This window comes from Lineus longissimus, chromosome 2 (assembly GCF_910592395.1).
Source record: "Lineus longissimus chromosome 2, tnLinLong1.2, whole genome shotgun sequence".
Lineage (NCBI taxonomy): Eukaryota > Metazoa > Nemertea > Pilidiophora > Heteronemertea > Lineidae > Lineus > Lineus longissimus.
In genome coordinates this window covers 8,869,450-8,896,497 of record NC_088309.1, presented here as the reverse complement: position 1 = coordinate 8,896,497, position 27,048 = coordinate 8,869,450, and the positions used below count along the sequence as shown (strand labels likewise).

The following is a 27,048-nucleotide window of genomic DNA, read 5'->3' as shown; positions in this document are numbered from 1 at the left end:
GACTGGCCTGAAATTCTCATTATCGACCACTCCTCAGTGGAAATGAATCCAACAAAAAATGGGGTCATTGTATACAGTGGTACTGTATTACCCCGATGAGAAGCACTTTACTGATGTCCCCCACTCTCAACTAAGATATTTGTGCGTGTACCGGTTTGACTACGGGCTGAAGTTGACGATGTACTCCTGACGGAGCCATTGGGTGCTTCGCCCGCTCATTGACCGAGGCATGGTGACCTGGAGACAGTGACCGGATTAGCACTAGTTGGTCGAAGGACACTTCACAGGGCGTCAATTCGCAACTTCTCATCATTTTTAAGGCACGACCCATTCACGTGGACCAAGTCTTACCAAGAAACCTACTCCTTACGTAACGTGGGGTACCAACCCACCGCAGATTCAGGAGTGTGCAATGGTTTCGGAGTATCCTACACCCAATTGTGCTGCCCATTCGCAATAGGTTTAACCACCGTCATGAACCCCTGACATTGCCATCTCTCAGACAGTAACAGGCAATGGTGCAATCTGGCTGCAAATTTTTCCCAGAGGGGCGGGATAATGATTTATTTCAGACCAATCAGAGTGTCACAAGTTCAGAGCGAAATCACCCGACAGTTGTATGGAATTGCACCAAATTGCAGACTCTTCATTTCATTTGTAAATAGGCATCGATTATTTTTGTTACATTCAATGGGCCCAGTCCTACAATCTCAGGAAGAGCCAAGTCTGCACATAATTACTGGTATGCAGATTTGCCAGCGAGGCAGAAAAGACCTGAACATTGCCACCGCTTTAGGAGTGTAGCAACAATATTGCTTCAAAGCAAGATATGAATCTGCACATATTTACTGGTATGCAGATATGCCAGCAAGGCATCAAAACCTTCGTAAGCCCTTAATGAGCAACTAATTTATAAAATTACAAACAGGATTTATCTTACAACTGTACTGCTCCAAAGAAAGAGCCAAGTCTGCACATAATTACTGGTATGCAGATATGTCAGCGAGGCAGACAAGACCTGAACACTGCCACTGCTTCACAAGTGTAGCACTGATATTGCTTCAAAGCAAAACTTAATTATACATATGCAGATTTGCACGCGACACAGAAAAGACCTGAACATTGCCACCGCTTTAGGAGTGTAGCAACAATATCGCTTCAAAGCAAGAAATGAATCAGCACATATCTTCCGCTGCATCCAGGTGGACGAGGGTTTCCAATCTCATTGAGGAGTAAACCATATTCCTGCACAACTTCTTAACCTTTTATAGGCCTAAATTGATAAAAAGTCTCTTCTCCTTAGAAAAGGTTAATGTTCAGGTATTTTTGGTGCGGTCTTTCACAATATTCTTCATGCTCATGTCATGACATCCTGCACCCACTTCACCATCCAAGGACTGGTAAACCAAAGCTGAAATGACAAGGACCATTTGAAAATAAAAGAATGTAAAATGTTATTCATTGATCTCATCTTGCACTCTTTTTACCATGGATAGCTCTGTAATAGTTAGCAGGACACTACACTTGGGCTGTGATGACTATGGTCCAAATGCGTCTGATCAATGTACTATTTTATTGATGTTTTACTTTTAAATAATGAGAACACTTAAAGACTAATAATGAAATGGCCAGGTGCCATTGTGCTCACAGTCTAGATATTTGGTGGTTAGGAATTTATCCTGGTTAAGAAACATGCTACATGTATAGTATATAGGTCAAACTAGAGTCGGTATGATATGTGATGTATCCTAGCTTGGAGTACCTACCATACAAATTCCAGAGGTTATATGATGTAGGGAGTCATGTAGACGAGCTGCTCATTCAGCACTACATTTTGAGCATGGAGGAGTGAGACAAACAGTCGGACAGAGAGACAGGTCTCAAGTCTCAAGCCAACTATCGGGTCTGAACCAGGGACCTCTTCACTGCTAGCCAGAGTTAGAGCCACCGATTCAGCAGCACCTCTACATGTGTTGATGTTTCTTCTTCTCAAATAGCTGTCACTGACAATCTTTAGTCCTGCCATTGATGGTGCTGGCAACAATGCGCGAATTACAGATGTCTTTAGGCTTTAGCATGGTTTGGCCCCAGCTCTCGTTCACAGCAGGTGTTTCAGATGCGAGCGCCACCAAGCTTCTATGTCAAGAAGGTTTTTCCAGGCCTCTTTGACATCCAAGGACCAATCAATCTTCAAACCACACTGAAGAAGAACACGGACCATTAGAATAATCATAAATTTGTTGGCCGTCACACACAGAATTCTGATATTTTGACATCCTGAAGCATTCATCATATCGTTGACCGTCTCTTGATATTTCATCATAGCAAGGTAAATCAACAAGGACCTTGTCGATAGGCCAGAGGCAGCCTGCTTGAAGGATGCCTTCAAAAATGTCAAACTTTTTTTGGGGAGCACAGCACCTGGGCTCTTTGATGCCGACTGCTTTTACATCACAACTATGGCCTTCTGAATTTTATTGGGGAGTGCTTTCTTGGATTTGATGCTGAGGTGCTTGGAAATCGAATTCTAAGGGGACGGAGATGCATTATGTTTTGTTGGGTTCTTTCAATGCTTTAGACAAATCACAAGGCTGATTTGCCCCAAGTGACAATTATTCCTAAGAAATCTTTGGTTAATTGACATCAAGCGATACTGAAAGGCCATATAGTTTAAGGGGGTGAGAGGTTGGAGTACGTACCATAAAAATTTCAGAGGTTTATGATGTAGGGAGTCATGTAGACAAGCTGCTCATTCAGCACTAGATTTTGAGCAGTTTTGACTGGTACCTGGAGGAGTGAGACAAACAGTCGGACAGAGAGACAGATCTCAAGTCTCAAGCCAACTGTCGGGTCTGAACCAGGGACCTCTTCACTGCTAGCCAGAGTTAGAGCCACCGATTCAGCAGCACCTCCACACGTGTTGATGTTTCTTCTTCTCAAATAGCTGTCACTGTCTGATCAATCACTATGATCCGCATCGCTGTCTCCAACCAGCTCAGATCACAGGCAAAAGGAATCATTTCAAAATGCATGCTTATGGCAGCGTCTTTGTCACATTAAAACAACCAACATGCTACTTCTGGCTGATGAGGCAAATCAGGCATCTATTAATCATTGCCAAAACCAAACTGCTTTGTCTTCCTTCTGTATGCTGCAGAGTCTCGCTTGGAGAACATAGGTAACAAGTCCAGTTCATATTTAAACAAATTCTGAATACCTTCATAAACTTACAGGAGAAGTTTTTTGTTCCTACTGGGACAATCTTTAGTCCTGCCATTGATGGTGCTGGCAACAATGCGCGAATTACAGACGTCTTTAGGCTTTAGCATGGTTTGACCCCAGCTCTCATTCACAGCAGGCGTTTCAGATGCGAGCGCCACCAAGCTTCTATGTCAAGAAGGTTTTTCCAGGCCTCTTTGACATCCAAGGACCAATCAATCTTCAAACCACACTGAAAAAGAACACGGACCATTAGAATAATCATAAATTTGTTGGCCGTCACACACAGAATTCTGATATTTTGACATCCTGAAGCATTCATCATATCGTTGACCGTCTCTTGATATTTCATCATAGCAAGGTAAATCAACAAGGACCTTGTCGATAGGCCAGAGGCAGCCTGCTTGAAGGATGCCTTCAAAAATGTCAAACTTTTTGGGGGGAGCACAGCACCTGGGCTCTTTGATGCCAACTGCTTTTACATCACAACTATGGCCTTCTGAATTTTATTGGGGAGTGCTCTCTTGGATTTGATGCTGAGGTGCTTGGAAATCGAATTCTAAGGGGACGGAGATGCATTATGTTTTGTTGGGTTCTTTCAATGCTTTAGACAAATCACAAGGCTGATTTGCCCGAAGTGACAATTATTCCTAAGAAATCTTGGGTTAATTGACATCAAGCGATACTGAAAGGCCATATAGTTTAAGGGGGTGAGAGGTTGGAGTACGTACCATAAAAATTTTAGAGGTTTATGATGTAGGGAGTCATGTAGGAGCTGCTCATTCAGCACTAGATTTTGAGCAGTTTTGACTGGTACCTGGAGGAGTGAGACAAACAGTCGGACAGAGAGACAGATCTCAAGTCTCAAGCCAACTATCGGGTCTGAACCAGGGACCTCTTCACTGCTAGCCAGAGTTAGAGCCACCGATTCAGCAGCACCTTCACACGTGTTGATGTTTCTTCTTCTCAAATAGCTGTTTCTGTCTGACCAATCACTATGATCTGCATCGCTGTCTCCAACCAGCTCAGATCACAGGCAAAAGGAATCATTTCAAAATGCATGCTTATGGCAGCGTCTTTGTCACATTAAAACAACCAACATGCTACTTCTGGCTGATGAGGCAAATCAGGCATCTATTAATCATTGCCAAAAAACCAAACTGCTTTGTCTTCCTTCTGTATGCTGCAGAGTCTCGCTTGGAGAACATAGGTAACAAGTCCAGTTCATATTTAAACAAATTCTGAATACCTTCATAAACTTACAGGAGAAGTTTTTTGTTCCTACTGGGACAATCTTTAGTCCTGCCATTGATGGTGCTGGCAACAATGCGCGAATTACAGACGTCTTTCGGCTTTAGCATGGTTTGACCCCAGCTCTCATTCACAGCAGGCGTTTCAGATGCGAGCGCCACCCAGCTTCTATGTCAAGAAGGTTTTTCCAGGCCTCTTTGACATCCAAGGACCAATCAATCTTCAAACCACACTGAAAAAGAACATGGACCATTAGAATAATCATAAATTTGTTGGCCGTCACACACAGAATTCTGATATTTTGACATCCTGAAGCATTCATCATATCGTTGACCGTCTCTTGATATTTCATTATAGCAAGGTAAATCAATGAAATGGCCAGGGCCATTGTGCTCACCTCATGTGGAGGAAAGATGGATAAAGAGCATGGTATTGTGTCATGTAGTGTTAGGTTTGATGTAGGTCCAAGCAATTACAATTTCCCCAAAATGGCCAATTTACAGTACATTCGACCTCTGTGACCTTGAAAAGTAGGTCAAATCAAAGAAGACCCGGGTAACACATTGAATGGTTGTTAGAATTAGATGTACCTATGATATAAAATTGGTGCCAATCGGGCAAGTAATACTAGGAATAATGGCATTTTGAAGAATTTAGGATTTGGCCCCCTCCCTGGAGGCCAAACAGCAAATCAGATCGCACCAAACTTCGGTACCTGAGACCACCTGACCAAGGGGTACATGTGTACTTAATTTGTGATCAATAGTCATTGCAGTTAAGAAACGTGCCATAGTTACGGCCTGACGGCCAATTTACGCCATTTGACCTCTGTGACCTTGACAAGACGGTCAAATTAAAAACCTGTGTGACATATACTGTATGGTGGTTAGATGTACCCTTGATATCAAATTGGTGGCAATCGGGCAAGAAGTTAAGGAATAATCACATTTTTAAGGTTTTTGGATTTTGCCCCCTGGTGGTCAAGTGGTGAATCATATTGGACCAAACTTCGGTCCCTGAGATAACCTGACTAAGGGGTAAATGTGTACCAAATTTGGGATCAATAGTCATTGCAGTTTAGAAACGTGCCATCGTTACATCCTAACGGCCAATTTACACTATTTGACCTCTGTGACCTTGAAAAGTAGGGCAAATCAAAAACCCGGAGGATATATGATGCACCTTTGCTAGAAGTACCTAACATATTTTTTTCAAAATTTCCCGACTACTATTAAGGGAGATATTGCATATTTTCACTTTTAACGTTTGGCCCCCTGGTGGCCAAACCATGAAACGAATCGGACCGAAACTTGGTCTCCAAGGTGTCATTACATAAGGGTACATGTGTACCAAGTTTCAACTCAATAGCTCCAACAGTTACGAAACGTGCCCTGCTAACGGACGACGGACGACGACGGACGACGACGGACGACGACGACGACGACGGACGACGGACGCCACGGTATGGGATAAGCTCACCTCTGCTAAGAGGTGAGCTAACAAGGACCTTGTCGATAGGCCAGAGGTAGCCTGCTTGAAGGATGCCTTCAAAAATGTCAAACTTTTTTTGGGGAGCACAGCACCTGGGCTCTTTGATGCCGACTGCTTTTACATCACAACTATGGCCTTCTGAATTTTATTGGGGAGTGCTTTCTTGGATTTGATGCTGAGGTGCTTGGAAATCGAATTCTAAGGGGACGGAGATGCATTATGTTTTGTTGGGTTCTTTCAATGCTTTAGACAAATCACAAGGCTGATTTGCCCCAAGTGACAATTATTCCTAAGAAATCTTTGGTTAATTGACATCAAGCGATACTGAAAGGCCATATAGTTTAAGGGGGTGAGAGGTTGGAGTATGTACCATAAAAATTTCAGAGGTTTATGATGTAGGGAGTCATGTAGACAAGCTGCTCATTCAGCACTAGATTTTGAGCAGTTTTGACTGGTACCTGGAGGAGTGAGACAAACAGTCGGACAGAGAGACAGATCTCAAGTCTCAAGCCAACTATCGGGTCTGAACCAGGGACCCCTTCACTGCTAGCCAGAGTTAGAGCCACCGATTCAGCAGCACCTTCACACGTGTTGATGTTTCTTCTTCTCAAATAGCTGTCACTGTCTGACCAATCACCCTGATCCGCATCGCTGTCTCCAACCAGCTCAGATCACAGGCAAAAGGAATCATTTCAAAATGCATGCTCATGGCAGCATCTTTGTCACATTAAAACAACCAACATGCTACTTCTGGCTGATGAGGCAAATCAGGCATCTATTAATCATTGCCAAAAAACCAAACTGCTTTGTCTTCCTTCGGTATGCTGCAGTCTCGCTTGGAGAACATAGGTAACAAGTCCAGTTCATATTTAAACAAATTCTGAATACCTTCATAAACTTACAGGAGAAGTTTTTTGTTCCTACTGGGACAATCTTTAGTCCTGCCATTGATGGTGCTGGCAACATTGCGCAAATTACAGATGTCTTTAGGCTTTAGCATGGTTTGACCCCAGCTCTCGTTCACAGCAGGCGTTTCAGATGCGAGCGCCACCCAGCTTCTATGTCAAGAAGGTTTTTCCAGGCCTCTTTGACATCCAAGGACCAATCAATCTTCAAACCACACTGAAAAAGAACACGGACCATAGAATAATCATAAATTTGTTGGCCGTCACACACAGAATTCTGATATTTTGACATCCTGAAGCATTCATCATATCGTTGACCGTCTCTTGATATTTCATCATAGCAAGGTAAATCAACAAGGACCTTGTCGATAGGCCAGAGGCAGCCTGCTTTAAGAATGCCTTCAAACTTTTCTTGGGGAGCACAGCACTGGGGCTCTGTGATGCCGACTGCTTTTACATCACAACTACAGCCTTCTGAATTTTCTTCGGGAGTGCTCTCTTGGACTTGATGCTGAGATGCTTGGAAATTGCATCTCCGTCCTCTTAGAATTCATTATGTTTTGTTGGGTTCTTTCAATGCTTCAGACAAATCACAAGGCTGATTTGCTCCAAGTGACAATTATTCATAAGAAATCTTTGGTTAATTGTCATCAAGCGATACTGAAAGCCCATATAGTTTAAGGGGGGCGAGATAGCCCCCTTTTGGAATTTATAGTTGCTAATTCACAAGGATGATGAAGGATTTGATCGGTCTTTCAAGACAGACTTTTTTCTCTCCCGAGTAACGAAGCCATTTTGTGCATTGAAATTTTTGCGCAAACATCCCAAGTGGGATCTATTATGATCATGAGATCATAATGAAGAAGTTAGACATAAAATTATGGCGCTCAAAGGCTATTCACAACTCTCTAATAATGCAATAGCTATATCATTTCCGTACTGTCGATATTAATATCGTCATGTCAATATTCTACCGCGTTAGTTCATAATCTGGAGTGTTGTGTAATTTGGAAAGCTTTGGCTATTGTTCGTCCATTCTACTGGGCAAGGGCTATAGTCAACCACTCACCAATGAGCTTTCATTTTGTGCATTCTACGAATCTGCCTGATCGCTCGTTGCAGCCATAAGCGTAGGCCTAGTATAATCAGCATCAGTCATAGTATGGCGTTGAAGTGTTATTTTTTGCATTGCTGGCAGCCATGTTGGACTGCAGATCAAAAGTTGCGTTACTACTGCACAATCTCTCAATCTATTTATTTTGTTACAGGATTTATTTAGTCAATATTTACATGCCCTTTACGAAAATACAACATGTGTTAATTTATTTCTCATATGATGTCACAACCTGTAAACAACTCGATTAAGAACCTTTCTTGATATGATGTCGCAACCTTAGTAAAGACCATGTCCCTGTGGACAATATTTCCATCTGTGAAGTGTCTCAACAACATCCGATCGCTCGATATGATGTCACAAAGACCATGCATCACCTGTAAACAACTCGATCAAGAACCTTTCTTGATATGATGTTGCAACCTTAGTAAAGACCATGGCCCTGTGGACAATATTTCCATCTGTCAAGTGTCTCAACAACATCCGATCGCTCGATATGATGTCACAAAGACCATGCATCACCTGTAAACAACTCGATCAAGAACCTTTCTTGATATGATGTCACAACCTTAGTAAAGACCATGTCCCTGTGGACAATATTTCCATCTGTCAAATGTCTCAACAACATCTGATCGCTCGATATGATGTCACAAAGACCATGCATCACCTGTAAACAACTCGATCAAGAACCTTTCTTGATATGATGTCACAACCTTAGTAAAGACCATGGCCCTGTGGACAATATTTCCATCTGTCAAGTGTCTTAACAACATCCGATCGCTCGATATGATGTCACAAAGACCATGCATCACCTGTGAACAACTCGAGGACCTTTCTTGATATGATGTCGCAACCTTAGTAAAGACAATGGGTGATATGAATAAAGACTAGCAAATGCTTTTATCTAAATCTCCATGTACATTTACACTAGGCCTTCCTGTACAAAACCGGAGTAAGAGCATTTGCTTGTCTTTATTCATATCACCCCATGTCCATGTGGACAATATTTCCATCTGTCAAGTGTCTCAACAACATCCGATCGCTCGATATGATGTCACAACCTACTATAAGAGAGATAAGATAGTCACAACCAGACCGAATTGAGCCTGGTAGCTCCACTGTTCCCAACGCGATGAGAGATAAGACAGTCACAACCAGGCCTATTCTAGCTTGGGAGCTCCACTGGTTGTCAAATCGATGAGAGAGATAGGATAGTCACAATCGGGCCAAAATGAGCTTGGGAGCTCCGCTGTGATGTCAAATCGATGAGAGAGATAAGACAGTCACAACCAGGCCTAATCTAGCTTAGGAGCTCCACTGTGTTGTCAAATCGATGAGAGAGATAAGACAGTCGCAACCAGGCCGAATTGAGCTTGGGAGCTCCACTGTGTTGTCAAATTGATGAGAGAGATAAGACAGTCACAACCAGGCCGAATTGAGCTTGGGAGCTCCACTGTGTTGTCAAATCGATGAGAGAGATAAGACAGTCACAACCAGGCCAAATTGAGCTTGGGAGCTCCACTGTGTTGTCAAATTGATGAGAGAGATAAGACAGTCACAACCAGGCCGAATTGAGCTTGGGAGCTCCACTGTGTTGTCAAATCGATGAGAGAGACAAGACAATCACAACCGGTCCGAATTGAGCTTGGGAGCTTCACCATGTTTTCAATGCGATGAGAGCTATAAGACAGTCACAACCAGACTCTAGTTTGGGAGCCCACTGTGTTTCCAACGTGATAAGAGATAATACAGTCACAACCAGACCGAATTGAGCCTGGGACCTCCAACATGTTGTCGAATCAATGAGAGAGCTATAAGACAGTCACAACAGGCCTGTCTCAGAAACATTGCCAAAGGTAAGGCAGTCTGACTGCAGGATGTGCTCTACTGACGACAAGGTCACAACTACTTGGGTAGGGATGGGTCAAACACAAACGATTGAATGCAATACGAGTATTGATGAGGCTTTCTCTCAAGATGTGGTTTTGACGGTCTCAGACATGTCTTGTCCAATACTGAAGGGACAGGGCTGTACCCCATTTCTACCCTTACTTGGGCACCGATAGTATGCCTGACTGTTGCAAGTGAGTAAGGTTGTGACGATGTCTCCATGCCTTGGTCTATAAGGCATTAGAGATCCTTCTCAGAAATTACGTCTTCTGAGAAAAATATGCATATCAGCGATGACGGGAAATCAGGGCAAGATTGTCTCGAAGCACATTTCCACCAAAGACAACAATGTAGGGGGCTCCTCCAACAGAAATATCCTCCGATGCGTATGGGAGTTTGCTCAAGTGAGGACAGATTGTGCCATCTTGTTTGCTCAAAAATCGATGGGCCACAGATGGTTTTCTCCAGATTGTGACTATCCTTGTATTCACGAGCAGCAGCCAATCAACATGTAAGAGGAATTCCGACTGGCCAGAGTACTTGGTAGGCGGGACTAACCAGTATAATTGTGAATGTGATCTAGTCGAATGAACCATAGACGTATATTGGCAGAGACAATCGGATTTACGCCATATATACGTCGATGCAAGGATATCAGAAATACAGCGTAGATGAAAGCACGTGGAAATGTACATTTGCATATCAAAGAACCCGGAAAAATGCTACGACTATGTGCAAATTTTATAAAAAGTGAACATGTATCTACAGAATCTACCAAATTAATGTATTCTTTATGTAGCTGTACAGTGTTTATATGCACCTAATTCGAAATCGACTAAGAAATAAAGTCATATTTAGACATTATTGACGAGAAAATCGCAAAGCTGGCATCTTCCACCGTCAATATTATTGTCACGTGCAGTAATCAATCTCCACACCAGAGTCGTTCTTTACCCAAGTCTTTCACCCCTGGCAGCAATATGTGAGGAGGTAACCGATAACGATTGAATAAAAACAAAAATTACATCAAATTTCTCAATAGGGTCATTCCATTGGTGATTGATAATATTCTTTTGTAATTTCAGAAAGATAAAAAAATATATCTTGATGCTCTTTTTTCGTCACGGCAATTTTGATGATGTTAAAAAGTCCACCATTTTGCACAAAATGGCGCCGTTGTTGTCAGCGGTTTACATATGTAACATGACATGTTTTCGCGAGGTGATGTAATCTCTAAACCTATTTTTAGACTGTCTGAAACGAGCAGTCTTCGAAATCAAGTTGGTTTCGAAACGGCCTCCAAATTCACTTGAGATTTTTAACCAATTTCCGTCTATGGATTTGGCTTTAAATATGTTTTTCATCAACCGCAATGGGTACTTGTTAACATGATAGTGTTTTAAAAGCAATTCATGTTATGGTTTAAGCGCATGCACTGTGTTTATTACGTACTCGATTCGACTACGTCTTTTCTGACTAATGGCCGCTGATGAGAGAGTTCAGTTAAGATGGTAAAAGAAGCTTCTTTGAAGTATTTTTTTCTTTTATCGTCTTAGGTTTTAAGACTAAATGTGATCGCTTTCGAGCGCTGGTAATATTGTCATGTCGAAAACAACGCTCATAAATCATAAACTATGCAAAATACTTGTGCTAGGTAACAACAATTCTGTCGACATGACAATATTAATATTGTGATTACGGAAATAATTTTGACATAACGAATTAATAATATCGACAGAACGGAAATAATATCGTCATTACAATTACATTATTAGAGAATGATCGTCTTGGAGAGCCATAGAAAATTTGTCTTACTTACCAATGGCTATTCAGCTGTCAATTCCTACACCAGGCTGTTAACTTAGCAGATTGACCGAAATTAGCTGTTAACTCCAGGATGGACCCTGTTCACTTAGGCATTTTCATGACAGCCAATCTGTTCAAGTGGGGATGAACTCGCGGAAAAATCATTCCAAGTTGAATTCAACCTAAGAAAACCCAAAAAGAAGGACTTGCAATGACCAATAACAGGTTTTTTTCAAAATTTTTCAAGTTTCGAGCTGTCAAACAGTCTAATTTACGATCGAAAAAGTCCATGAAATCATGATGACCCTGTGGTGTGCGCGGATGTCGCGTGCATGAAACACTACAATGTATTCTTCTATATGATATGATCAGGGAAGTGTTGTTAGTAAAAGTTTCCGTTTTTCAAAATCCCTTTCAACGAACAAATATTTTTTTACAATGTTCATTTCATTAGATATAGATTTACACATAGAACATAAAAATAAGTATCATAGTTGCTAATTCACAAGGATGATGAAGGATTTGATCGGTCTTTCAAGACAGAATTTTTTCTCTCCGAGTAACGAAGCCATTTTGCGCATTGAAATTTTTGCGCAAACATCCCACCAACTTCTCCGACCGAGAAATAGTGAACATATTGACTAAAATCTAAACAAGTGCGCTCCATTCTGATCACGAGATCATAATGAAGAAATTAGACATAAAATTTGTAGTACTTACCCCAAAAAAGCTGTTTTTGAGGAAAAAAAATATTGAATTTCAGGAAATCAAAAAAGTTCGGAAAAAGTGCGCATCGTCTGCCACCTCGTGCTTCCGAGCAGGGGGTGCAGAGATCACATGATGATGAAAATGACGTAATGGTAAGGTGGCGGTAACCAAATATGCCTAAATATAGCTTGGTCCTCAACATTTTTTGGCGGGGTGTTGGGTCAAAGAAGTAATCCTCAAAAAAGGAGTTTTTTCTTCAGAAACACATTTACATGTTCTAAAAACTAACTATAATGTAAAGTTTTTTATAATATGTTTAGCAATATCAAAGGCTGCAATGATCTCGCTTTTGTAGCTGTACATACTTACCAACTCTACCCCCTACTAGATTGGGCGGGTCTAAGCGCATGGCAAAGCCGTGAAAACGACCAGGAGCCGTCTCGGCTTAATTCGCTGGACATGCCGGATGTCTCAGCTGTCAGCATCTACAACCAGAGGGGGTCGGGGTACAAAACAAACCAATCGATTGCTAAACCTCTTTCATCAAATCAAATGCTAAATCTCTCTAATAATGGCTTATCCTCTCTACTGTTCATATATTGCTTTTTAATGATCTAACCCCACTGGACTGACAAATTCTGTCCTTGATAGGGAGGTCCTGATGACAGGTCTAAGACTAATTGTGAGATCAGTGTCCAGTAGGTGCTTCAGTTGTGACGGGTAAACCTCTTTACCAAGTCGTCCAATAGGTTAAGCAATTGATATGTAGATTTCCTGGTGTATTTATCTCGTCTGCGAGATGGGTGTCCAGTCGGTGCTTCAGTGTCTATAGAGTTGTGAAGCGTAAACCTGGTTATATAGGTCTCCAATGTACGCTATTGAATCAGAGATAGCAGCACAAGTGTCTTGTCCCATGTCATGCCTGCGGGTAGCCGTCCAGTAGATGCTCCAGCATCCTAATGAGTTTTTTACGTAATATTAATCCTCCAACTCCAACTCATCTGTACTCGTTTAATTAAATCAAACTGGTTGTACTTCAGATAACCAGCTTTTTCGATCAATGAGAGAACAAACAAAACAGTGATATTCATCTTTTCTTACAATATTATATTTCATATACAGTTCAATGTATGCCTAATAATTATAGATACAAGTACATATTTTCTTGAATTGAAAATATCAAAGCTTCTGCAACAGAAGTCTTGCAAAATACCTTATTACGAGTCCATGAATATTGATGGGTACTCCATACCAGTTACATGACTGTATGTGTTAGGCACGTTTGGATAGATGACGATAGCGGATGCAATAGAATTTTCAGGTCTTTGCACAGACATTTATACAGGGTGTGTGTAACTATTTATGATGACAGTAATCCCAATAAAAAATTGGGTAAGGACAAAAATAATGCTCATCAGAATTCATGGACCTTATAATGCGTACTTCATCTTTAATGATAAACTTGTTCACCTCTTATTTCAGGGGTGGGTGCTTGAGATTCAACAGACTTAGGATCGGGAAATGTCTGCAATACAGGGGTGGCGCACCATTGAGACTACCACTTAAGACAGAGTTTAACTCCCTTTTCAGAAGTTGCATCCTGCACTTTGATAAGTGGGGTGCTACTGATCACTTCATTTCTGTCACAACTGAGTTCATCGAGTAGTAACCCCATTCTTACTGATGACGTAATAAGGGAGAAAAGGGAATGACCTCACATTGGGAGTTGGAGTAGTGCACAACCTTCCTAATCTGATTCGTGATACCACCGGATTACAGTGAACAATACAGAGTACTAATCCACCCCCGTTAACTTCACAGAAATATTTTAGATGTTAAAGGGGGACTATAGGCAGGAGCAGATGGGCTAATTTGGCCATCTTCAGGTGACTGATATACACAGTCAGGGCCCTGGGTTATGTCAGATTCAGCACTAAATATATTCCTCGTACAAGCGTCAATCATTTCGACATACTGTAAGATGTGAGAGACAACTTGGCAACTTTGTGTAACTTTATATTGCCTGCCTAGCTGCTGCCTATATTGTCCCATTAAGGGTGCACATGCTAACCGAAGACACACTCTTGTTAATATATGCGACCCATATTCACAAATTTACCACCTTTGGCCGAGATGACTTTTTTAAGGACTAACTTATGTTCAAGAAATTACTGACTAAAGTGCCGTCAACTTGCTGGCAGGTCTCAGGCATGCTTTGCACTTTATCTCATAGATGACACTGACCGCAATCTTTCAATTTTACGCATTCCTTTGTGCAACCAATAAGCTAGTTTTGAAATGAATTCTGGGATATGATAAAGAATCACAAATACTAGACTACAGAATTATGCAAAATTATGTGATTACAGAGAGAATAATGATCTTATCAAGTCTATTCATGTCTACAAGTTTACATGTACATTCAAGAAAAGAAATACTTGCCCTGCCATGTCAAATGAATGATACAGAATTCTTTATTCATTTAACACGAAGCCAGTAAATAGTTCTTGGCCATCTTCCTCTGTATCATGAAGCCTCAAAAGAATATGTTTCTGATTCTGAACTTATTATCAAATCTGCTATGGTAAAATTGAGGCCCATCCCTCAATCCCCTCATTTCCAAACATTTTGAACGACGGGGTATGGCTAGAAAAATAACTGAAAGTTTTATATTATTTCCTATATATTAACATTTTCATTCTAAGCTATCATACAACAATGCCATTACTGTGATTACACAACACTTGACACTTTCTCAATCAACTCAAAAAGGATCTGGCTTATCAACCCATTTAATCCATAAAATCTGAAACCGGTGAATTTTTAATAAATCTGCATCACATGCAGAAAAGAAACTTTTTGTTTTGGTGCCGAGTAGTGTTCAGAAGGTACAACTACATTTTGTTGAAAGTCTAGTTAATGAGATCAACATACACTTATCAGAAGATCATACACTATAATGTGGTCAACTGAGTTACCACACCTGCCCCCTTATTTCAGAAATATGTTGAAATTGACCACGAAATTTTAGAACTTTGAAAAAATCCTTTGAAACTGATCCGGATTTTGAGTGTGAAGCCACTGGGACGCCACTCCTTCTCTGTATCCTGGATCCCCACCTGATATACTTCTGATCATCACTTCGGGAGTTTGCTGTGACAGATTTAAAGAAATCTTAGCCTAATTCTACATGGATTATATCCAAAGCAAATTCTAATTTTACAAATCCAATGTACATGACCCTCTTCACAGATCAAACAAAAACTGAACAATGTTTTACTGCTTTACTTGATGGTAACAATGTTCAATCGTGTGAAAATCAACTGAGTGCATTCTGTCATGAATTCCTATCGACCAATGCCACAATTGATGTGATCCACGTCGAGTCTTGAACCATTGTTTGGTGAAATAATCTACACCAATTTGCTGCCCTCAAGTGTAGCTTTTGGATCTTACCTAAATATCCAAACAGAAAGAAGAGGTTGAAAAATACTATGCTATTCGGAAGCTTGTGCTGGACCAACATCACAATCAATTTCAAATCACAATTCACAAATCACATAACACAATTGGACCTCGACAAATACGAGGATTGACTTAATAAAAGTTTCAGAGAGTTATTTGTAAAACCAATTCAACTTTGCAATCATACTAGTAGAGTATGAGCGAATTTGTGGTACTGCATATCCTGGCGATAAAACTGTTACGTCTGACGTTGTGTCGAAACAGAAGTTGTAGTGTTGGTTCTACTTACTCTGGTGCAAAAGTTTGAGTCGACGAAGACCCCTTTTTAGATTCTTTTAAGGAAGAAACATGAAGTAAAAAAAACTGAAGTGAGCCATCACTGGTATATATCTCTATACATAAAGTATAAACAAAACCTGTACATTGTTATTTACAAAGCAATAAATGCCAATTCAATCAATATGCCAGTTCAGTGTCAAAACTGTTTCTTGTAAAGGTGGGGATTAGACTTATTTAGGTAAAAGATGACACATCTTTGCTTTCTTATAAAATACTTGGACATAACACGATTCATACACGAGGTCAACCAACAGGGTCTACTGAAACATGCCTAACATCCTAAACTGAACATATACTTAAAGCTTCATCTCTGAAGAATAGCTGGACATTTAGGAAAACATTAAAACTCAGAGAAAAGAGCAAGTGTCCTCTTCAGACTTGTTAAAACCTGCAATTCTTGATTGTGTCCATGCTGTTTGTATTATCACCTTCCGATTGCTACAGCTGGACGGAGCTTGCATCTGATTGGTCTGTTTAAACTAGAGGTATTTTAGCTGAGCGATTTCGATGTATTGGCACTGTAAAACACTCACGGGAGAGACCACCAGCTCTAGCCTGAACAATAACTTTTATATCTCACAGATGACACCAGCCAGTTTTTTTGCTTCTTTTGGTTCTACGCAATTGTCTTCGCAATCTGCAATGTTGGCCGTCAAAATAATCAAAACAATTTCAAACGATTATGCCACCGAGCTCCCAAGAACAATCTTGGATAGTCTGGTAAACACCGATTTAAAATTCCTTGACCTTTCAAAGTCTACATATCAGCACTTACTTATTGAATCTAGCCGGCTAGATTTATTTTGAAAATGCTGACACTAGTTGTCGATTAATAATTTGCAGTGCAAATAAATAACTTTCAGGCTACTCTTTTCTGCTGAAAGTGTGAAAATAAACTTTAGATATCCACAATTTTCACAATCCACTGAATATATGTAAGGAAAATTGCTAAATCATCTTGAAATGTACCCATGCAATGACTATGATTACTTGTGCATGCCAGTGCAATCAAAAAGATGGGTCAATCCTAGCGAACACAAAAATGAGAAACATCAAATTTGAAACCGAAATTTTCAAATTCAAATGTTCAAATTCAGTTACAAATTTTTAACGAACAGCGAAGCCTTTAAGCACAATACCAAAGAAGCCATTTTGCAGTATTAAAAAAAAGCTTTGAAATTCCATCACATAGTATCTGACATTGCATCAAATGACACTAGTGCTTTGGGTGATATTCAATAAAAGCTGTGAGGCATTGTTCATAGCAGTCAAACCACTGTTACTTGTCCCGGGCAATACCAATATTTGAGGGCAAACGTTCAACAGTTCAACTATTTCAACTACACAGCTCAACTCTGGGGGACCAAGAGGGATCTGTAATCAACAGTCGACTTAATTAATAAACCACACTGGACTACAGATTTGAATTGATGCCGAATGCTAAGGAGAAGAGAGCAGTTCAAAGAATAGTGGCAACTCATGAAACCAATGACAGCAGAGGTTTTAGCACTCTACTACAACCAAGCAATCCATACACTGACAGTGCAGAACACGCTATTGCTTTAGTTCTAGAGGGGTGAAAAGCAGTACCGGGGGTTGTAAATAAGACACACAATGTCGTAAGCTCATAAGCTACATCAAGTATCCAAACAAACTGTAAACCCGGAAATATTGGCGGCCATTTTATTTTGCAGTTTCGTGACAACGTTCCCTTAATTTAGTGTTTTAACAACCCTGTAATGGTGATTTGAATTAAAGTTTCTTTCATATGTTCTCACGATAACCAGTAAACACAAAAATAAAATAGGCACGCTAACCTTTCCAGGTCTACAATATTTCACAACCTCCAACTTGGAGCTCTTAAGATTTGTTTCTTTGCACTTGATATTGACAAATGTTCTACATGTCTTCAAGACTTCAACGCCCAAAAGGTCTTCACACCACACCATTTAGTTTACATGAAAATGTTCCTCAAGGTTCCACAGCTACTTGCAGCACTTATGTGATCCTGATTTTTTACTTCTTCCTCTGTCAAGCTGAACAGTCTCTTTTGCTTGTGCCTGAGCTTTTACTTGGTTTTCCCGTTTTGTGGATAGCACTTGTTTTGTAATGGCTGTAAACATCTGCAAAAGGTGAGAAGAAATATTTTAGAGATACTCCTACAATTGGTGACACAAGAAAGCGGGACAGTCATAATGATCTGTATACTGAATACTGTTAACCAATATTTTGGTCTTTTGTGCAATGATGCCAAAAATACCTGGCTGAAATTTTGGTTTGACGCCGTCATGATACAATGTACTATGATGCATGACATCCTTCCCAATTATGATGCAATGTAAATGTATGGCATTACGCCACTGCCACAAACAATGCTGTAGAAAGCCAGAGGCAACTGACAATGAGAAACATCTTGTAGTAAAGTGGTTAAAACTATCATAACCCTCATGTGGAACGGTACACACTTTATGAATACCTGTCCTTGCTTTTTAACTTTGGCAATACATAACCACATTTTATTCCAATTTACCAATGTAATTGAGTAGTTCACTGTAATCGACGGGTTCAGATAACAATGGTTGAGTCCAGGCGCAGAGGGCTACTGGCAAACTGCACTGAAGACCGACTCATGGTGCTGGTTGAGGTTGCTGGCACGCCTCGCCTCAAAAGAAAATGCCTGGTTTCCTTCACCATAAAACTACATGTATAAATCTCCTGGACTGTTTTTAGAACAAAGCTGATGCTCAGTTCTTAACCTTAAAATGCTCTTCATCTTACCTCTTCTACATTTTTGTTTTCCTTTGCGCTGGTCTCGAATAATTGTATGGTCATCTGATCAGCAAACCGTTGAGCATCCTGTGTTAACACCACTTTCCTATCAGGATCATCATCTTTATTTCCAACTGAAAGGGTAACATTCAAAGTAAAGTAATACGACCTATTCCCTGGCTATAGTTCAACGGTGAAGCAACTGAGGTTATAACTCTGGCACATGGAAAGCTTGTTCTGTCAGGTGGTCTGTTTCAGACTAGTAGTAGTAACTATATCTCCTTGGTGGGTAGAGACAAGTTTGGCTTAGCAGCCTTTTTCAGTTTTATGAATCAGGAGACAGCTCACATTTGCCCTTGGTTATCGAGTAAAATTTGCCAACGTGAAAAAAAGCCCACGAAAATTTGTCCAAAGTATATGTCTACATACCTAGAATCCTATTGACAACATCACAATTTTGATCAATTTCGTGTAACCACCGTTTAACATTAGCAAAAGATTCTCCACTGGTGACGTCATATACCACGATCACTCCATGTGTCCCTCGGTAGTATCTGCAACAGAAAGATATTTAGGAGGTTGTAAGAGAAACCAAGGTATGAAGGACATTAAGAAAAGCCAAAGACATTAGGGCAGTTAAGAGATCGTAGCACATTAACTACCCAGTTTATTCAGTGTCAGAACACTCCTCCTTCAAGCTTATCATAGCATCTAACTCCATCTATTTTCAATATGACTGACTGTACCTTGTAATTAAATTTAAACCTTATCATAAAGCCAAGTTATGTCTGTCAGCTGTTTTGATATTGTCAGTATTGACTGACACAAATGTTTTCAAGCATCCATTGAAACACAACTCAAATCGATTTTGGAATAGAAATGGAACCTCCATTCAGAAGAACTTCAAAGCTTTGACTTAACTGTTTGAAAAGATTTTTAGTTTTGATCGACAAAATACAGAACAATTACCAGTACATTGAAGTCGAGGACATTTCGAAGTAATGGTATTTGGTGGTGGGTAAATGCTCAGTGCTCAATAAACAAATACATGCACCGCTTACAGATTTCCAGTCACAGATTATTCCAGTCGTCAATTTTTCAGAAAGAAAATTACATTCTTGAAATGTTATCCAGCGGGATGCATCCACCATACTTACGTAGAAGTAATTGTCCGGAATCTCTCTTGTCCAGCCGTATCCCATATTTGTAGTTTGACTTTTTCACCATTTACATCGACCGTCCTAATTTTGAAATCGACTCCTATTGTAGTGATATACGTGCCTGAAGAAAAGATGAAAGAGTTTTAAACGGCCTGATGATTCTCTATGATCGAATTCGCCTGAACCCTGATGAGATCGAGTGAGACATCTGGCTTATGGCATTACTGTGTTCCCCACTAAAACAAACAGACAACGAGCTCACAGACAGCAACAGCCTCGAGCAGAAGACGATAATATGAACAACAGACAATTTTTTCTGGATATTCTCAACCTCAGCTTTATTCACAGCACCTAGGTGACTGATGGGAGTTGGTTGTGAGTTGATTGTACCCTAGGCTTGCTGTGACAGTAAAAAATCTCATTATTATTCTCCTCATCTACTCTGACTGTTGACTTTCTGCTAAAATGTATGCCAAATTGAGGTGGTAGCAGAGGTTTCGGTCAAAATGACTGCTCCACCTTGCTGAAACCACCATTGCTTTTTATACCAACTGATCATGTTGAGATGAGATTGATCTGGTGTCTGATTCCAAGCAATGGGTTACTGCCACTTGTCAAATTGCCAATACTAATAGCAACAGGTGGACAACATGTTTGATGATAAACTTTCAGTACATAGATCTCTATGGCAATATTGGCACGCCTGACCACTATGCCACTGATCTCCCTGTACTTGGATTACTGGACAAGAAAAGTCCTATTATTGATTTCCCATCAAATACGTTACATCTGCACTGACAGATTTGTCCAACATTGTCTACTTGGATGACCAGGAACTATAATGAAGTAGAGTCACAGAGCGCATATTCATAATCATAATATAAGTAAGCAATTATGGTCAATTTATTCCCGTTTATCTAAGCAAATGGAGCATTCCTCCAACACAAATACAAATAATTACTGCTACATGACATGCCCACTGCTGATTAAAGTAGGTCAAATACCCATCTATCAAATTTGTGTTGTTGTGATTTTGCAACATGAACAATATGAATAGTCGCTGGGAAGAAAAATATCAGTCACAGACTAATAGTCTGGTTTCCTCCGAATCTTACTAAAGAACTGACTCCACTAGAACACTTTCCCATTTGCTGGCAGGGCAAAAGTATGCTTGGCTCCAGTGGCAGTGGGTATTTGGACATTTGCAGAGTCCTGATATTCTGGACCGAAATATCGGTTCATCACAGTGAAGGGGTTAACAGTCACAAGACACCTCTTCTTTGGCCAATGAGATGCCTTCTCCATCTGACACTTAGCTTGGATCTTCATGGACACTCCACAAGCACCATTTTTTACATTCGGACAGAGGGCAGACGATAACCGTTGCTGAAATGTCTCTGTCCACATCAGTTGCTGCCATTTTTACACTCACCTGAAAATGTGTTGTCTGAGAATCGGAGAAGTAAACTACTTTTGCCCACACCTGAAACGATAGGAAAGAAGAACACATTTTTAATGTCCAAGGAACAGGGTCTTTAATGTGGAAGGGACTATAACTGAGAGGACAGGGGCAAAGGAACATGTCATCAGTAAAGAATATCAGTCTTCGTTTGTATTCACATTGAGAGAGCACTTTAAAGGCCGACGCCATTCGTAACAAATTGGAAAGTTTTGTAATTGAATCTGAAAATGTCCAATTGTGTACGCATACTGAATACAAATTTCAACAATGCCGGAGACAGATAGTAGTGTTAGCAGTAAATACGAATGGTGTACCCCCTTAAAGTTGTAGGGTTGAGCATAGGCCATCATCTGTCTCAGTCCTGTACTCCTGGTATCTCATCTGTATGCAATGGGGACCGGGAGGACAGTCACACATATGTTGGATGGCTTGAACCTTCCTCAGGGCTGCAAGGCTTGGCATCTTGTCAGGATGGGACTGGGGCTCAGTCTTCAGGGCCAGTGGCTGCTCAATCACCAACTATGAATGCCAGGGATTTGTGAACCTGACCACAATAAATGGTACTGCATATCCAGATGAACAGCAATCACAACCTCAGACTGACCTTAGATCAACAATCCTCGGCCCTGTGACAGGAAATGACAATTATTTTTCTGTGGCCTCGAGACTTAAGACCCACACCAAACTATTACTAGGCTTCTGACTCAGCTTTCCTGGAAGGAATTCCTATCTTCATGTATCAAATATGTCGCATCCCTATTAATTCTGATTTCGATCTATGTACTCAGCAGAAAGTTGCCTTCACAGAAATTGATCAGGTCGCCTCAGCAAAGCCAAAAGAAAGACTCTTCATACTATTTCCAATTTCCCTAACCTCTCAATCTCCATTTAATCATCAACTAAGCCTCCCTCTCCAGCATCAGATGGTTTTTCAATCCTCGCCAAGACACACTGCTGAGAAAATTACCTTCCCTGTCAGGCAGTAAATGCAATCAATCGCACCATGCCGAGAGCAGTTTCTTCCAACTGATTCTAAGGATGACACATCACAGCTTTTGCTAGAACAGATGAGTTAGTGATTAAGATCAAATTGGTAACGATCACGGTGTCGAGCAAACCAAATTTTGTTCGTTCATGAGTTAGTATCTCAAGTAAGTCCGGAGGTTTGGTTCATGTACATGTAGGTGCAAGTGAAACAATTCCTGATGCCGGAACTCTCTAATGTGAGTGATATGTTTTTCAAATCATGGTGTACAAGCCCTTACATGTAAAAAATTTAATAAGTGTGGGTCTGAGAAGTCCGAATCCCTTTTGTTACATGGTCATTGAAGCCAACCCCGAGAATCATCATGAGAAATGCCATGGGCTGACAATGGTAGATAATGACAAACACTAGTCAGCGTGTGATGATCCTGGCCTAGCAGTAGCATACCCACTCTTGGCTAATCAATCATAAATGAACCAGGAAGATGGATGATAGATCAAACAGCCAACAGGGAGTTGCAACATGTAAATCTGCCGATGGAGACAATCAACCACAGTCAGTGTGCAACAATATGTTGAAAATTTCTCCCAATTACTTGTGTCAGAGAGTTGACATATGGACATCATGAACACACATTTTTTTAGGAATCAGTTGTATTTGTTTTACAGGTTTGTATGACATGTATGGGAGAATAGAAACTGAAACCCAACCAACATTTGACCAAAGGCATCCTGACGAAATTAGGGCCTAGGGTTAATTTTCACTTCTCCAGCCCTACCCACAATCCACTGAGAGGATTGATTGGACATGAAAAGAGGTAAATTGCTTAGAAAATTGCTTAGCACTTTTCTGCAGAGCAACTTTTTGCTCCCAATTTCAAGGGTTACTTTTAGGAAGAACATTGTAATCAGTATTTGATATCAAAGTTTGTACACTAACTGTAGCCTACATATGTATCAATGTTCAAAAAGGCAGGATACTTGCACTTCAATTGCCAAAGACCTTTATGTGAATGACCTACATCGAGTAGATCATTCATATTACCGGCAAACAAAATTATTGTAAAAGTAGGTCTTATGTATAATATGCTTTGGAAGTGTACATAAAGCAGAAAACCAGACAATATGATGTCATTTTGTACAATACATGTACACACCACAATTCTGTTTTATTTTGTAGAAACCCTGGGGAAATGGGCAAAGAAAAGTAGCCTCCAGGATTATTTTACATGTATCATATCAATTGGCCACCTGGAAGGTGACAGCAAAAAAACTGAAGAGTTCAAGTGTCTTGCCACTAGTCTAGAAGTACATGTACACTGTCAGTGTCACCAGAGTTGAAATTCAAGGCAGACAAAGATTCATTTTTCTTAGGATGTGAAGGCAAGAGTTGATATCAAGGAGCTGAGGATTCAGACCCTATATAATGAAACTGAGACTCTTTGTTCTTCCAACACAGTGTCCGTGCTACGGTAAACTAAGTATTTACAATGGAGTCATGAGAGTCACCCAAACTGAGCCGTAATTGGTTGCAAAGAGAAACCACAGTGATTTGCACTCAACCCCAAAGTGCAAATCAAGCAGAAGAAGTAAAGGAGTCCCGGTCAATATGCAGTTGTATCAATCTGATAAATCTGTCTGAGATGGGATGTTAATATTGCCAACAACTGTCTAATCTGTTCATGCAGCCTTAAACTGACAGTTTTTTCTGATTACCGGTATTCATTGAGGGCGATTATTACTCCTTGATAGACGGCAAACCCTAAAGGATAAAAGCAATTGCTACAATATACGATATCGCTTCAAATATTCCTTGCGGTGACAGCCAAGCAGGGATGATTCGTAGCCATGGAAACAGAATGTGTTCATGGCAACAGGCAGCCAGATGGTGGCAAAGTTCACCGAAGGCGAGCAAAGACATCAGAGGATAACAACTTTATCCTAAGAAATGACAACCCAACTCACCGCAGTAATTGCTGTTATTTCAGCTCAATAGAAAAAATGATGTTAGCACCAGCAGTTTGTAGCGTAGCATTAATGGATTATAGTGGGATGGGTTCTTGTATGAATGGAGGGCTAATAAAGTTTTTTTTCCTTCTTCCACCTTTTTAGGTCCCAAACATCAAATGCCTATTTGATTCAAATGATAACTCGATTAACAGTAAATGTGTCTTCGGAATGAGTCAAGTTCTAAACCAATGAAGAGATTCCCTATCCACGCACAGTGATTTTCAGATGAATTCATGTAACTTCTGTCTTCGTCTTCATAAACAGATGGATATGTATCAGCATCTTTAAAATAGAATGGAAGTAGTTATGAACCATCAACCAGGAAGACGAGAGTTAAATTATACGGTACCTAGACAGAAAGGCATCAATCTTCTTGTTGATTGGAGAGAACTGGGTGGGGTTCAAAGAATCTCGTTCGATCACTCACCGTTATATGAGAAGCAGAGGCAAGGCAGCATGTGTACTAGCCAGGCTAGACTTGCCCCTTTCTCTCAGGTGAGGTGTACATGTACCTGCTACAGTCATGTAATATGTTGTTAGATGGTCACTTTCACACATGCCTTCTGCATTTCTTGTACATTTACACAGCATCAGCGTCTTAAAGTATGGTACTCCATGACGACGCCCAGCAAGCTATTTTAGGTTAAGGTTTGAAGTAGTTCTGCCAAAGAAGTCACTCACAAATCACATTGATATTATTTTGTCACAGTATCAACAAACATCTAACAAAAACGAAATCTCCCAACAGCCAACCCAACCTCTCAAGTATTAACTCTTAAATGTTGGTCATTTTCCCCAAACCAGAAACCTACCTTTACCCAATGTCCAGTATTTAGGAAGCATCAAAGAACAACCATCTTATCTTTTCACCTTCAACATGTCTGAAGAGTTCATAGAAAATCAATACATCCAGTTGTATTGCTTGGGCAGACACATATTGCTGAGATATTAGTGGCTAGGCAACAGATACTGATACACAAAGAAAACCTTAAATGCACAACATTCAGATTATGGGAGGTTCATCGCCCAGGCTACCATTTGGCAATGACTGAAGGCAAGAAGCAACCACTTGATTATACTGACAATTTTTAAGTGCGGAGAGGGGGAAGGGGGATTCCTTCTGTGGTTATTCTAACTTTTTCCCTAGTATAGTGGTATTCAGGAAAGTAGCTCAGACGGATGGCTATTGTATGGATTCTCTGGTCTAAGTCTAAAGGAAAACATTGCTTGTCATTACAGTAAGATTAGGAGACCAGTTTAGACTGTAAGACATCTCTGAATCTGGATCAGAAAAGTAATTTGCTCCAAAAATGACCTTTCAGTGGATGTTTGTGTTTGATTGGCAATTGAAGAGACACAATGATACTACCACATTGGCATTTCCTTACAACAATGTAGCGTGCCAAGTCATAAAGTAAAGTGCTTGCGTTCGAGATATCTACAACAGAATCCAAGAAAGCCTGTGATAACTAGTGGGTGCTACAGGTAGATAATCAAAATATACTTGTTTACTTTCTCCATCAGTCATCTAATGTGAGTTACAAGTGTGCATGGATTAATCATTACTGAGCTAGCAGCTTGTGGGTGTTGAACAATTCACCAGCCACTCAACACTTTCTTTATTTCAACAGGGCACCTTTCTAGAAGTGACTAACACGAAGTACTTTCCGAGAATTTGATGAGATTACCTGGCTGTTTCATTTAAACTTATGCTTCTCACCCAGTGTGATCATTTATTCCAACATGATCCGACTCCAGTAAAATATAACACTCGCTCTTGCATTAAATGGGTCGATTGTCTAAAATCACAAGTGTCCAGTTACTTGGGAAGCCCTATCTCCCTAGCCTATCCTTATTTTTACTCGACTTTTACTTTATGTTGTAGTTCCTGCCGTCAGTGTGAGCAGTCAACAAATTCGTTCACAACATTCAAATACAGCAACATTGACAGTGGCACACACCAATGTAATGTTTTAACAGAAAGGTCAGAGGCCGTTGTCACCGACTGAGACGTGCGACTTGTTGTCCAATGATGAATTCCAAGTGACAGATGTCATGCATCAAAAATTGAATAGACCACAATGACCATTTAAAAGTGGCATGAATCAATAGTTCTTGTTGAACTGTCAGTTTCCTATTGATGACTCACTTAGATAACATGACTGCTCTCCACATAACCTTGTTTCTATGATCTCCTGTACATTGGTACACAGATACACTATGCATATACAGAGGCCATGGAAGTGAAACTTTCCCCAAGGTTTGGTTCCGAATATCTCCGATTTCAGGAGGTATCACGAACCAAACTTAACATTTTACTTACCACTGTCCCCTATAATTAACAACTTAAATAGATGATCGTACTCCCGAGCCATATTTTACAAGAAATCACCTATTTTTTAATGAACATTTGAGGAGGGGCTACACAAATTACAGAACCGGAAGTTTAACAATAGTCTGAGCTGAGCATGCGTA

General features: G+C 40.4%; 1 protein-coding gene and 2 long non-coding RNA genes across 3 annotated transcripts; all 3 read right to left on the bottom strand.

The window, feature by feature from the left end:
• Nucleotides 1-656: 656 nt before the first annotated feature.
• On the bottom strand, nucleotides 657-4,546 carry LOC135482531 (uncharacterized). Its single transcript, XR_010446230.1, has 4 exons — nucleotides 4,483-4,546; nucleotides 3,232-3,451; nucleotides 1,767-2,200; nucleotides 657-1,411 (listed from the first exon to the last, which is right to left on the bottom strand). It is a non-coding gene; the product is annotated as an uncharacterized LOC135482531 (long non-coding RNA).
• LOC135482532 (uncharacterized) lies at nucleotides 4,543-12,480 on the bottom strand. Its single transcript, XR_010446231.1, has 4 exons — nucleotides 12,397-12,480; nucleotides 11,690-11,858; nucleotides 6,864-7,083; nucleotides 4,543-4,702 (listed from the first exon to the last, which is right to left on the bottom strand). It is a non-coding gene; the product is annotated as an uncharacterized LOC135482532 (long non-coding RNA).
• Nucleotides 12,481-13,465: 985 nt separating this feature from the next.
• On the bottom strand, nucleotides 13,466-27,024 carry LOC135482529 (ras-related protein Rab-35-like). The gene is made up of 6 exons (XM_064762630.1): nucleotides 26,897-27,024; nucleotides 21,550-21,600; nucleotides 20,115-20,238; nucleotides 19,387-19,511; nucleotides 18,967-19,091; nucleotides 13,466-18,311 (listed from the first exon to the last, which is right to left on the bottom strand). Exons 1-6 carry the CDS (start codon nucleotides 26,946-26,948, stop codon nucleotides 18,174-18,176), a joined length of 615 nt encoding a protein of 204 aa, XP_064618700.1. The 5' UTR covers nucleotides 26,949-27,024; the 3' UTR covers nucleotides 13,466-18,173.
• Between the last annotated feature and the right edge of the window lie 24 nt (nucleotides 27,025-27,048).